The sequence below is a fragment of the Dipteris shenzhenensis genome, chromosome 26, assembly GCF_047967505.1.
Source record: "Dipteris shenzhenensis isolate YYH24624 ecotype China chromosome 26, Dip_SZ_1.0, whole genome shotgun sequence".
Lineage (NCBI taxonomy): Eukaryota > Viridiplantae > Streptophyta > Polypodiopsida > Gleicheniales > Dipteridaceae > Dipteris > Dipteris shenzhenensis.
In genome coordinates, this window is record NC_141621.1 from 12986015 (window position 1) to 12999237 (window position 13223).

The 13223-nt window shown below is 46.4% G+C and overlaps 1 protein-coding gene across 5 annotated transcripts in view; it reads left to right on the forward strand.

Moving 5' to 3' along the window:
• Positions 1–13223, forward strand: part of LOC147884692 (uncharacterized) — a 66719-nt gene that overhangs the window by 9791 nt on the left and 43705 nt on the right. For all 5 annotated transcript variants that reach the window (XR_015543560.1, XM_087397607.1, XM_087397608.1 and 2 more), the window contains exon 4: positions 400–521. Coding sequence is in view for 4 of the 5 variants with exons in the window: in XM_087397607.1 (XP_087253733.1) it covers positions 400–521 (122 nt within the window). In the remaining variant the exon portion in view is untranslated. The remainder of the gene's footprint in view (positions 1–399; positions 522–13223) is intronic.

The window sequence follows — 13223 nt, forward strand, 5'->3', positions numbered from 1 at the left end:
TACTACGTTTTGCTCCAGCTTGTTGTTTGCTTCTCGTGCTCCACTCATGTTCCATTGCTTCTTGCACCCAACATGGTCCATTGCTTCTTGCACCCAACATGGAGGGCTGGGCGGGGTCGGCAGGGAGAGAGAGAGAGAGAGAGAGAGAGAGAGAGAGAGAGAGAGAGGTGTTTTAGGAGTCAAGGGAAGGCTGGAGGGAGGGGCCGAAGCTCAAGTCATTCTACTTATTTTGAGCCAAGACTTTCATTCAGTTGTCAAGATCTTTTTCATAACTGTAAAAGGTTAAAATTTATATGCTTTGCATTGTGTCTTACGTGATATAAACTGTCAAATCATTTTGTATTGTTCTCATAAAACAAGGGCGCTTTTCATGACTTTTCACACTGTCTTTGGTAACAGGTCTAAACATGCAACATAATGAAGCAAGCCCTCTTTTGTTGAAACTGGGAGCTATTATGCCTGGCAGATGGTGCAGTCTTATGCTTGAGGCTGGCAAGCGTTGTGTAGAAATCCAAAACTTGGTTTGTTTGTAAACCTAAGGCTTTTTTAGATGCAGTAGAAAACTATCGTGTGGCACTTTCAAGTTTGTTATAAGAGCCTCGAAGTGAAGAATGAATTTTTTATTGACTTATTTTTTTTGGTAGCGTTATCTCCAATTTAATACTATGGTTATATTTCAAGGCGGGGGCTCAATTGAGCAAATAGGTGTAGGCCTGCTCGGTTTTATAGGGCATTTCAGCCCCGATAAAAGGTCCCATTGGGGGCCATTATGCAGCATTCTAGAGCACTAGAGAGAGTAGTGAGGGGTGTTAAGTTACATGGCGCAGCGGAACAGAAATTGAACAAAGAATAGAGAGTACACAGCAAACTAGAGATGAATAAAATTTTCCTTCAATACTGATGTAGTACAGATGATGGCTCCGTCCACCTGTGCGCTCCCACAGTGGAGCTTAGATGGCGATCTAGACAGTTGGAAGAGCTAGGTGAAGAGCTACTAGCTGGAAGATCTGATCTGATCTGAACTGATATGATACAATGGAGTGGGGAGGTCGCCTCTTTATAGCTATGAGGGTGGTAGTCGGATCAACGTAGTCGATGGAACCGACCAGACAACCTAGTTGGTGGAGCTGACTATTCAACCTAGTCGGTGGAACCGACTAGTTGTCCATGGAATATTTAGGGAATATTCGCTATATCGTCGCCTAAAGATTCAAGAGAAGATACCTAAACCTAAAGAGAAACAATATCCAGAAACCGATTTCTTGGAATCAACATCTCTAGCCCAATCTGAGTCACAATGACCAGCCAAGAAAGTGCCCGTACCATAGGTGATGCCATAATCAAGAGTGCCCTTAACATACCTGAGCACCCGCATCCCTGCATTCCAATGATTCTCTCGGGGCTTATTGGAGAACCTGCTCAAAACAACAGCAGCAAAATTGATGTCTGGTCTGGTGTTACACAGATAGATGAGATTGTTGACCAACTTCCTGTACCTCCCGATGTCTGTTGGTGGTGAGGCATCCTCCATAGATAGCCTCGCATTTACCTCCATAGGTGTAGCTATCTCCTTGCACTCGGACATACCAAATGCCTTCAAGATCTCCCTTGCATATTTCTGCTGAGAGATGAAGATCTTGCCTGGTTGTTGCCAGACTTCAATCCCCAAACAGTAGTGCATTAAGCCTAAGTCTGTCATCTCAAACTCCGTGCCGTGCCCAACGCCTTTCTAGTTTGCTGGATCATGTCTTCATAGTCACCTGTAATAAGGAGATCATCCACATATAGAACAATAATAGCATATTTTTCACCTTTCCTGTACACATATAAGTTAGCATCTGAGGTACATCTTTTGAAGTTTAATTTATGAAAGAATTTGTCTATCCGTTGGTACCATGCTCTTGGGGCCTGTTTCAGCCCGTACAGAGCCTTCTTCAGTTTGCATACCTTGTTCTCAGAATGGGGGGCCTCAAACCTTGGTGGCTGAGCCACGTACACCTCCTCCTTGAGGTCGCTATTCAAGAATGCTGATTTAACATCCATTTGATAAACTGGCCACTTTTTATGAGCATCCACCGATAGTACTGTGCGAATAGTAGTCATTTTGGTAGTCGGAGCGAAAGATTCTTGAAAATCAAACCCTTCAACCTGCAAAGATCCTTGTGCAACCAATCTGGCTTTGTACTTTTCCAAAGTCCCATCGGCCTTATACTTTACCTTCCAAACCCACTTGGTGTCAATAACCTTCCTGTTAGGTGGTCGATCTACCAGCTCCCAAGTTTCATTCTTCATGATGCTGTCATATTCTACTTGCATAGCGTTTTTCCAATCTCGGTCTGCAAGTGCTTTCTCCAAACTCGCAAGCTCCTATACTTCTGCAATAATCTCAGCCATCAAGGCCATATTGACTATGTGAGCAGAAGCCCTCCTTTGCTCCTCGATTCTTTGAGACCACCTTTGTCCATCTGCATGCTGCTCAACAGAAATAGGCATCTGGTTATCATGGTCGTAGAGCTGCCTTACCCATCGCGGCAATGGCTTTTCTGGTGGTGTAACAACAGGTTGGTGACTTATGCCTTCATCATCTGATATTTCCTCCTCCTTTATAGCTCTTGGGATAGGTCCATAGTGAATTACCTCTTCGCTTGATGATAAAGTGGAAGAGCTCCTCTGTGCCTCCACTGCATGTGTCTGCTTCCTGAACACCACATCGCGGCTCACTTTGATCTTCTTTGCCTCTCGGTCACACAACTTATAGGCTTTCTTCTTATCACAATAGCCTAAGAAGATACATTTGGTGCTTTTTGGTTGTAGCTTGTTTCTCTCTTTGTCTGCTACATGCGCATAGCATTCACACCCAAACGTTTTGAAGTGGGAGACAGATGGCTTCTTACCGCTGTAAGCCTCATGTGGTGTTTTACCTTTGAGTGCCTTTATATAGTTGCGATTAAGGATGTAAACCGCAGCTTGGAAGATCCCCCCAAGGCCCATGTAGGCATCTTACCGCACAAGTCAACATGCACCAACTCTAGAGGAGCGTTTGCTGTATTCTTGCTTTCTTGTGGGAATGCCTTTCTCTGATGCTTGCGCATCATGCAAGCTTCACACGGTTCTTTGATTTCTGCTACTGCAGGTAAGTGAGCAACCATACCTTGCTTCTGCATCTCCTTCAGCATTGCAAATCCGATGTGGCCGAATCTTTCATGCCAAAGTTTGCTTGTGCCCACTCCAGCGGTGGCTGTAAGAGCACTTAGCTCATACAGGTTGTTCCTTCTTACTCCTATGCCAACAAGATTGCTTGCACTATCCAGAATTTTTGCTCGTGCCTTGTTGGACCTCACCTCATAGTCAAGGTCAGTTATGGAAGCAACTGATAGCAAATTTCTCTTATTTGTGGAACATACAGCACATTAGATAGTTTCTTAACATCTCCATTTACAGAAACAAATGAAACCGTACTTGTATTCTCAATAGGGCATTTTGCATTATTATCAACCGTCACGGTGATGGGTTCCTGTAGAGGTTGCATGGAACAATATAGACCCTTCTTGCAGGTCATGTGACGGGAGGCACCACTATCCAACACAGTGGTTGAAGCTTCTTGAACTGAGGAACACTCTTCCTCAATGGCTAGAAATAGATTCAACTCTGCTTCCGCTGTGTTAGCTGACTCTTTCCCCTTATCTGTCCTCTTCAGGGTACCATTCTTTTCATCTGCTTTCTTGACCCGACAATTTGCAATCACATGGTCCTTCTTCTTGCAGTAGAAGCATTCTCCCTGAAACTTCTTCTTGCCGCCCTTCTTCCCTTTGTCACTACTAGTAGAGGACTCACCTTTGATGCAGCATCCCCATTGCCGCCTCCATCTCGAGCTTTAAGCCTCAATTCCTTCTCCATAAGTAAAGCACAGAACTTCTCAAATGACAATGGTTGGGGTCTCACCTGAGTGTTAAGCGCTGTTGCCAGTCCATCAAACCTTGGTGGACATATCCGGAGACACTGCCGAGCTAGCTCTTCGCTAGTCTTTTGTATCCGAGCACCAGCCATCTGGTCACGCAGGTTTTTGATTCGGGTTATGAATGCCTCCGCTGTCTCTTCTTCATTAAACCTAGGTTCTGAATCCTTGTTTGATTCCGCGTCTCATACTGACTCTTCAATATGTTCCAGGCCACAGCTGCCTTAGATGTATGCTGAATCAAGGTCAAAACACTATTAGTAGTACTTGTAACCAGGGCACACAGAGCAGATGTGTTCTTGCGTTTCCAAGCTTGTAGAAGGTCGGCATTAGGAGGTATCGTACTCCCTAGATTTGCTGGGTCAGGGGTTCCTTGTGGTTCTTAGTCCCAAGTACCGTCTCCAAAAGCTCATATGAATCCAGAATAGCAGTAATTCTAAACTTCCATAGAGTGTAGTTCGTACCATCTAGCTTGCTTTCAGTGAAGCGTGGTGGGCGAATCCTCAATGCCTGGATTGTTGATGCAGCTGCAGCTGTTGAACTCGAGCTGCTTCCTGTTGCCATCCCTCCGTATGCTATTGAAGCCCTCGCCTCTCTTTTGCTCTTCGATCCTTAGAGCCGCTTGGGCTCTGATACCATGTTAAATTACACGGTGCAACGGAATAGAAACTGACACTGTGTGGTGTGGGATGTGGAATCACAAACTTCTTAACTTATGTGCATAAAATAGATGTGCAGACTCATCAATAGACAATGAACCAGCTAGATAGAGAAACCACCAAAATAATATATTTCCGTCCAAAACTATGGACACAATACAAAAGAGAGAGATCCAGAGTCCCACCAATGGTGTGATAAAACCAAACTGGAGGGTGTAAAACAGCTATGGCTTCGCTTCAACGACGGAATTTAACTCTCCAAAGCTCTCCCTCACTCCCTCTCTCTGAACATACACTAGGGCCCAGGACAAATTGTCGGGCTGGACCCCCCCGAAGGTCTTTATTCATTTCAGAAATTCTGTTACAGAAGTTCAGCTTCAGCTTAGAGCTGTCTCGTAAGTCTCTCTCCTTTAACAAAGCGTGAAAAATCCTTCTTTTACAAGAGCTTCAAGCTCTATTCAAATTGGCAACATGCCACTTGTCTAAAATCTAGACTAAATCCTATTACAAGCCTCTAAGGGCCATTCTGGAGTCTTCAAAGCTCTCGGTCACACGAACCGCTTCCTAGATGCTTGTCAGGCTCCCATTTCGCTTAGGAAAATTAATTCTTGCTAGTACCTGCAACAATTAATTAAAGCGCACCACCATGGTACCCATTAATTGTTAGCGCTTTGCATGCAAATAACACACTGTGGACTAATCCTAGTCACGGTGGGCGTCCCCACTGAACACATGTGCACATCTAAACAAATATATATATACAAATAAATAAATATATTTTTGGAAGTTTTTGTTTCTCGACTTGCTTGTTTATTTTTGCTTAAGTCACCTGCTTCGTTTCTTCTTTATTTCTTGTTTTCATTCTCTTTTGTTTATTTGACGTATTTTAGCAAGCACTGGGTTTGCCCAAGAGACTGCGCGGGTCTTTAGAAACCCAGTATAGCTGCTTATGCTTGGGCATTGATGACGACATAAGTGTTGCTTTGCTTGCTAAGTATGTCTTCCTTTTGCTTTTCATAAAAGTTTTTGTTTACCTCTTTTTTCTTCTCTTTCATTTTCTCTTTTATTTTCTTTGTAGATTTTTGATCTTTAGAACAACAAAAAATTCTAAATTTGTATGATTGGACTTATTCTAGTCTTACAAAGGTATATATATTTTTCTCTGGTTGACCGGAGTCAACACTCTTGATTATATTTAAAGAGCTTTGACCAAGGGTCAAGGCGCCTTAATTATAGCCAAGTCTCTCCAACCGGAGTTGGCACATCTTGGTTAACCGGGGTTAACCCTCTTGGCGCATGCCAAGTCTTGTTGACCGAAGTCAACACTCTCTGACCGCAGTCAGATTTACTTGACTGGAGTCAAGTATCTTTGACCATAGTCAATACTTCGACCATTAAAATAACTCTTTGACCGTAATTAACACATATAAAACTCTTTAACTATGATCAAATAAATGGTCAACTGTACTTTGACTTAGGATATTTACATTGTGGTGACAGTGTGGTCCTCTGATCTTACCACAAGGTACTTCTCCTATCTGCTGGCTATTTCTAGACTCGAGCCCGTGTGCTCCTTGTCGAGCGTCTGTAGATTTTCTGTCTAGACTTGATCTCTACACCTTGCTTCCCTGGATGTCAGCCTAGGTGTGCAGCCCTAACTCAGCTTGTCTGCAGCTCTTCAGCCTCCTATACACCTCTTAGATGTACGCCCTATAGGTACTGATCTGCCGCTCCAGTCTGTTGAGGCTCTGCTGCTCCAGATGATATGATGATCACAAGACCTTGCTGCCCTAGAAGACAGCCAAGGTCCAGCCTCTAGGGAACTCAGTCTGCAACACACCTTCCACTCTCCTTCACCCCTAGTGTGAGGCCCAAGGGAGTGGCTTTTGGCTGCTCCTGTCTGCTCCTTTTCTTGCTGAATGTTGGATGTAAAATGAGGCTCAGGGCCTCTCCTTTTATAGGGCTTAAGCCCCCCTTGAACCAACTGACCAGCCAGCCCTAAATGTGCCGATTGGCTGGTCTGTTTGGGCCGACCAGTCTGCCCCCCCCTAGTTTGTAAAACCGACTTGGTTGGGCATGGGCAGCACCTCACAGCCAATAGAGGAGGATCCCTAAAGGAACAGCACGGGACAGCAGCATCTCTAAGTATGGGTGATGACGCGTGGCTGTGCGGGACTGTGAAGATCCTTGGAGGCGTGATGACATCAGCAGGGTGCGCCGACCTGTACGGCTGCATGGCGGGGGTTTGTGGGCAGGTATGAAGCTTGCAAGAGCATCTCCAGCAGCAACGAAAGGGCAGCCTAGCAGTAGCCCAAAAAGGGCCTGGCTAGGGCCCTTATATAGGGTCTGAAGAAAAGCTGGCAGCCCCCTCCCTCTCTCTTCTCTGGGCATCTTTTGCCCTAGGTCTCCCTCCCCCACGCTCTCCTCATAGGGGGGCTTACAGATGGGGAGGTGACCATTCCAACAGTGTCAACAAACCCCCCTCCATATATGGCTGAAGTATCTTGGATACATCTAAGATATACCTGGAAGTTATATCATGGTTGCACATATTTGTTTGTGATGGATATAGCAACCTATGATAGTACAAGGAAGGATAATTATGTAACAAATGGCACCAAGTGTAAAGCTTGCCGAAAAGCTTCAACCTTGGGTAATGGTATAGCCTTCGTGAAGAGATCTGCTAACTTATCCTCCATGGAAACGTGGGACAACTGTATATCTCTAGCTGATAGTCGCTCTCAAACATAATGATAGTCCACCTCAATGTGCTTGATAGCCGCATGAAAGACAAGTTTACGAGCAATGGCCAAAGCACTCTAGCTGTTAGTGTAGATCATGGTAGAAGATGGCTGGCTGACATTAAGATGTGCAAGTAACTTGTAAAGCCAAACACACTCTACAGTGGCTATGAAGGCTGCCCTGCACTCATCTTCACAACTGGAAGTAGCAAGTATGGGTTGCTTCTTGCTGAACCAAGAAATGCATGAGCAGCCAAGCATGAATCAGTTGCCATTGTGAGACATTGGGAGTCGTAACAACCCGCTCAGTCATTGTCCGTGAAAGATAAACTAGTGAAGACTTATCATATAATAGTCCCAAAGCTGCGTGCCTTTCAAGTATGAGAAGACACGTTTCACTGCTTGTCAATGCTGTGTACTAGGCTTGTGCATGCACCTGCTTAACTGAGAGACTGAATACTGCAGCTTAGGCTTGGCATGACGTAAATAGATAAGGCAGCTCACAGCTTGTTGGTAAAGGGCAGCATCAATTCGGTCAATCCCATCCTTAGACGAGAAATGGAAGCCAGGCTCTAATAGTGTAGAAACCGGCTTAGAACTGATAGCACCAAGAGCTGTCCAATGTACTTGGATTGGGTCATCGTTATACCCCCCTCAAAACTAGCAAACTGAATGCCCGATAGTAATGCAATCTGCCCATATCTATCATAGCAAATGATTTCTGCAAATCAGCTTTGAAAGCTGCAATTTGCTGTGTATCTGGCCCAGTAATAAGTGTTAGAAATGACCCAACAGAGGGTGCACACAGTGGAAGACTGATAGTAATGTCCAGGAGCTCACACAGTGTGATGTGGGGTGTGGAATCACAAACTTTTTAACTTATGTGCATAGATGTGCAAGCGAGTAAATAGACAATGCTCAGAGACAAATATAGAAGCAACACTTTATATTTCCTTCCAGAAACTAGGACAGGATACAATACCAAAAGGTTCTTCAACTACAAGCCTGGCACTTCTAGATCTCTGAGCCCGCGTGCTCCACCTCTAGCATATGTAGACTCTCTGTCTAGATCCCTTCCACCTTGCTGTCTGGAAGCCAGCCTAGGTGGGCAGCCACTCTAGCTCAGTCTGAAGCTTCTCCTAGGTCACCTTGTCCTCCTGAATGTAGGCCTAAGGCTCCCCCTTAGCTGCTCCTGTCTGCTGTCCTGAGGGCTGCTCCAAGTGATAAATGAATGAGGCCCAATGGCATCTTTATATAGGCCCAAGGGGCCCTGAAATGGACCGACCTGGACTGACTTGGTAGGGCCGACCCCGAGGTCTGTTTGGGCCAACCAGACTGGCCGACCTGGTCTGTCACTAACCGACTTGGTTGGCTGGTCCAACCAGCCCTATAAAAGGGCCTTTGGCAGCCCCCGAGGTCTGTTTGGGCCGACCAAACTGGCCGACCTGGTCTATCACAAACCGACTTGGTTGGCTGGTCCAACCAGCCCTATAAAAGAGCCTTTGGCAGCCCCTTTTGGGCTGTTGCCTTTGCCCCTTCCTGTGCCTAATGCAGGCCTGTTTGCAGGCCTTATGCCTGCACATAGACCCCCGCCATGCAGCCGTACAGGTCCGTGCCTTGTTTAGGACCTGCTGCATGTACTAACCCTGCGCACAAGCCTGCCCAAACAGGTCGCCATGCTGCGCCTCCTATTGTAGGTCCATGGCCTGCCCTTTGTCTTGACAGCTGCCCACATGGCAGCTCATGTGCTGCCCATGTGGTAGCCCCAATATTTCCAGGTCTACGTGTCATGGGGGCGTGAAATTCTAAGTGCTTTAATGTACTACAAGATTGGACAACTGTGGTTTTAAAAGTCCAAGCGTGGGCTTAATAATGTGTAATTAAATGTGGCATGGTGCCTAGCACATAAGCGTAATTAATCCCTAGGCCCAAAGGCATTCTAAGGAATTAAAAGAGTGGTTGTTGGAAAATGATGACGTGGCATTTTTAATGGCCCCCCTAGAGGGCCATGTACCTTCAGTGGCCCCCCCTAGAGTTCCAGGTGGCTCTAGTGCCTTCTACATGCTTCATTGCCATTCTTGGACCTTCCTAGGCTCTCTAAACTTCACATGTGTGGTTTTATCTCTCATCTTCTCCCTTTGTTGAGATTTTGGATTGGTTTTTCAGCCTCTTTCAGTTGGATTCCGTTTTTCTTCCTAACTCCTCACCCGTTTGGATTCCTCGACTTCCGTTTGGCCCGATGGCTTCCCCTCTACCTCCCCTTCGCAGTGATATGCTTTTCCCTCCGTGCGTTTGGTAGAACAGGTAGAGTTGAGCACTTCTTTTGTTGGTCGAGTTTGCAAAAGTGGCTTTTTCAGGACCTTTTTGCTTCTACAGCCTCCTTGGCCTCTCCTCTTGCAAAGCTACGGCTTTCTGTTGAATTTTGAGTGGTCCCATGCACTGGTTGACTGGTTTTTCTCAGTTTTGGAGGATTTTCTAGCGATGAAACTTCTTCAAAACCTTCTCAATGCATTCCTCTTTGAAGCACACTTCTTTTGAGCCCAAGAACTCCCACTTCCTCACGACAGAAGTGCTTCTTTTCGCATTTTTCAGTGGAATTCTTGCTGATCGGCTCTTGTAAATGCTCTTTCTTCATGCCTTTGCACTCCTCTTTGGCTGAGAATGCAATTGGGCATTGGCTACTATGTCCTCTTGGTGATTGAGGACTTGGTTCGAGTTTTCAGGGCTTGGTGAGTTGTGATTTTGCTGCTGCAATTTCTTTTTGCCATAAGCTATTGGTTGGCCTCGTGTGCTGCTTCTTTCTTGGTTCACAGGTCCCCAGGCAGTGCTACATGAGTCATTCATTGGTCGGGTACTTTGTTGATTTTATTTTGGAGCTTTAAAAAGCTTTGTGAATGCCATTTGGAAACCACTCAAAGAGAGTGCAGCTGGGTGCAGTGTGATTGCATCTGGACAGCCAATGGAATTGCACTTGGAAAAGAGAATGCCTTTGGATTGAGCCTATGGGTTAAGTGCGCTTATGTGATGGTGTTCTATGCTTGAAAGCCTTGCGAAGGCTCAGTGAATTGGGGCTGCGTGCTCAGTTGCAGGAAGGTCTCCCAGATGCAACTTGTAATCATTTCACTGTGAAATATAAAGAAATACCGAAAGGGGCGCCACGGTGTTTGGGGCCAATCGGGTGCACTTGTCTAAGCCTCCATCCCTTTTTCAGTGGTTTTGTTTGTGAACAAATGGGTAAATGCCAAATGGTGATCATGCAATGGTTAATGGTTGTGATATATGCTCAGTGAGCTGTAAATAAGTGTTAAAGTGATTAAAGGTTTAGTTCCTATGCCCTCTGAGTGATTAGAGGCCGGTTTCATTGGTTCCGTTGCCGGGACACCACACTCTTCCTCAAGAGGTGGGCCTTGGTAGTTTGGTAGAAGGATATCTGCCTCGGTAGTTTGGTAGAAGGATATCTTTGCTGCACTTTTTGACAGCTGAATATTACAGCCATAAACATGGTGAGTACCCATGAGCAAGAGAGCTCCACAACTCCTCAAAAGAGAAGGCAGGAAAGCCTTAATCTAGCTAGTGTACAGCTGCAGGGAGCACAACAAATGCCTTTTGAGCAGGCTACACATACAGCTATAACTCAGCTCAATGGTGATACTAGTTCTAGCAGTGAGTCAGATGATGCTACTATGTTGAATGCATAGCTTGCAAGTGCAGTGATGGCTTTGACTCAGCTGACTCAAAACTTGGCTCAGATTGTGCAAACAAATGCCAAGAAGAAGAAGAAATCAAGAAAGTACAAGCACGGAAAGAGTGAGTATACACATGCATCAGCTTCTCATGGCGGACAACACACTCATGCATCAGTTTCCCATGAGGGACAGCCATAAAAAATGACTCAGAAAGTGACTTCCAAGAGAGAGGAATCCCCCAAAAGAGCACTTGAGAAAGAGGTACAAAAAGTAAAGCCAGTGTAACAGTATGAGCAGCCAGCACAAGGCCTTGGTTTGAGTACTTCTACTCCTCAAAATAATAATGTGCAGTCCATAAATGTGGCTCAGCCACCTCAGCTATATTTGAGGTAGCAACTTGAATATTTTGGTACAGATTCTATCTTTGATGCTATGTTGATTTCACCGCCAACTGGGCATAGAAAGAAAGCCATGTATGACAATGTGGGAATGCAGCCAGGCATGCAAGCCACAGCACATGCTCCCATGCCTAATGTTCAGCCAAGCATGGCTCTCCTTAGTGAACGGAATGTGTCATGTGCACGGATTGGTATCTGACGTGTACTAGTTACACAGATCTAGCTCAGGTTAGCCTGGGGAGGCTTAGAGCTAGGCAGGCTTGATTCTCGGGTTGAGTGGCAAGGGTACGGACTATTTATAGGTCTTCGCTATTTTTGGCGCTCGGGGCCCGAGTCTATAAAAGGGGCCCAGGGGGTTCAGTTCTCAGTGTGCAGTTGGGAGCAAGTCTCGTTCCCAGGTGCTAGGTCTGATCCTGGATTGTGTCGCGGACGCGCGCCTGCATCTTAGCGTAGCCCAAGGCCCAGTGGCAGATCCAGGGCTTCACAGCGCCACCTGGTGGTATGGGACACCAGGCTGGTTGGGATCTGATTGGGAGTTCGTGCCAGTAGCTCAGCTCGTGGCTCGGGGGGACATCTTCTGATTCGGGATCACATCCCGTAGATGTCACGGTTGGGTGGTGAGCAGCCTGCTCAGTTCTGATGTTGTGTGTGGTTATTCTGCAGATCAGGGGTTTTAGGAGTGCTGGGATGTGTCAGTTGGTATCAGAGCCAACTCCTGAGGTAGGAACTTCTGATGCGAGAAATTTGACGGATTTCTCTTGCAGGTATGCCCTAAAATTCGAGATTTCCTGCTGCGTTTTTGCTGTCTACCTGGGGTAGAAGGGGTGAAGAGATATCTGGAAAAGGCAGGAAGAAGGAGAGACCTGATTTCGAAATTGCTGAAGGGTCTAAGTGAGAGAGGGAGTGAAGTTTTAGCTAGGAGAGTGTGGAAGAGAGGCGAAACAGGGCTGATAAGTAGGAGATGGAATCGGGATGCTGGTCAGGCCTGCACAGAGCTAGGTGTCGCTGGTAGGTGAGGCTGAGGAGTGCGCCATCTGTTGGTGCAGGATTCGGCCCAGGCAGGGGGTGCGTCAGGCTGAGTAGGGTGCGGCCAGTAGCATCTAGGGGTGGCTGAGGTGCGAAAAAGCACCACCTTCCAAGTTTGGAAGGTGGGGCAGAAAAAAGCATCGACCCTCCAAGATTGGAGGGTGTGCATGCTAAATTTAGCCTCAAGCCTCCAATTTTGGGAGGCAAGCTTTTCTGGAAAGCGTGGCTAGGCTTTTCTAGAAAGCACAGCCTCCAGAATAGCCGTGCTACCTTCTATAAAGACTGGCGAGACCTCAAGTCCAGCCATAGTCTCAAGCTTGACAGCGCAAGAACAGCCTGCCCCTACCAGAGTTCCGCCATCTAGTTACGGCTGCAATAGCAGCAGCTCTGCGACCTGCCTCTGCCTGAGATTCGCCTTCACGAAACGGCTGCAACAGCAGGAGATATTCCGTACTGTACGGTCTGCAGCGGACCTGCAGAAGTACACCATCACCTACGCGAGCTGATCGTCAGTGCACGACATCTTTTTTCCAGCTAGCTTCTCTGATTTCGCCACATCTTCGAGGGACGGTTTTTTTCCTCTACTCTTCTCCTTCCAGCTTCGATTCTCCCAGCTATTTCTCTCAGCCTGTAATCGAGTCAATATTCAGCCATGTCTGATGCTCCGAATCCCGAGTTCACTATGGGAGAGCAGGAATTAGATTACACTCCAGTGGGAGAGGATGATCAGGGTCTCTATGACGACCTGATCACTAAGA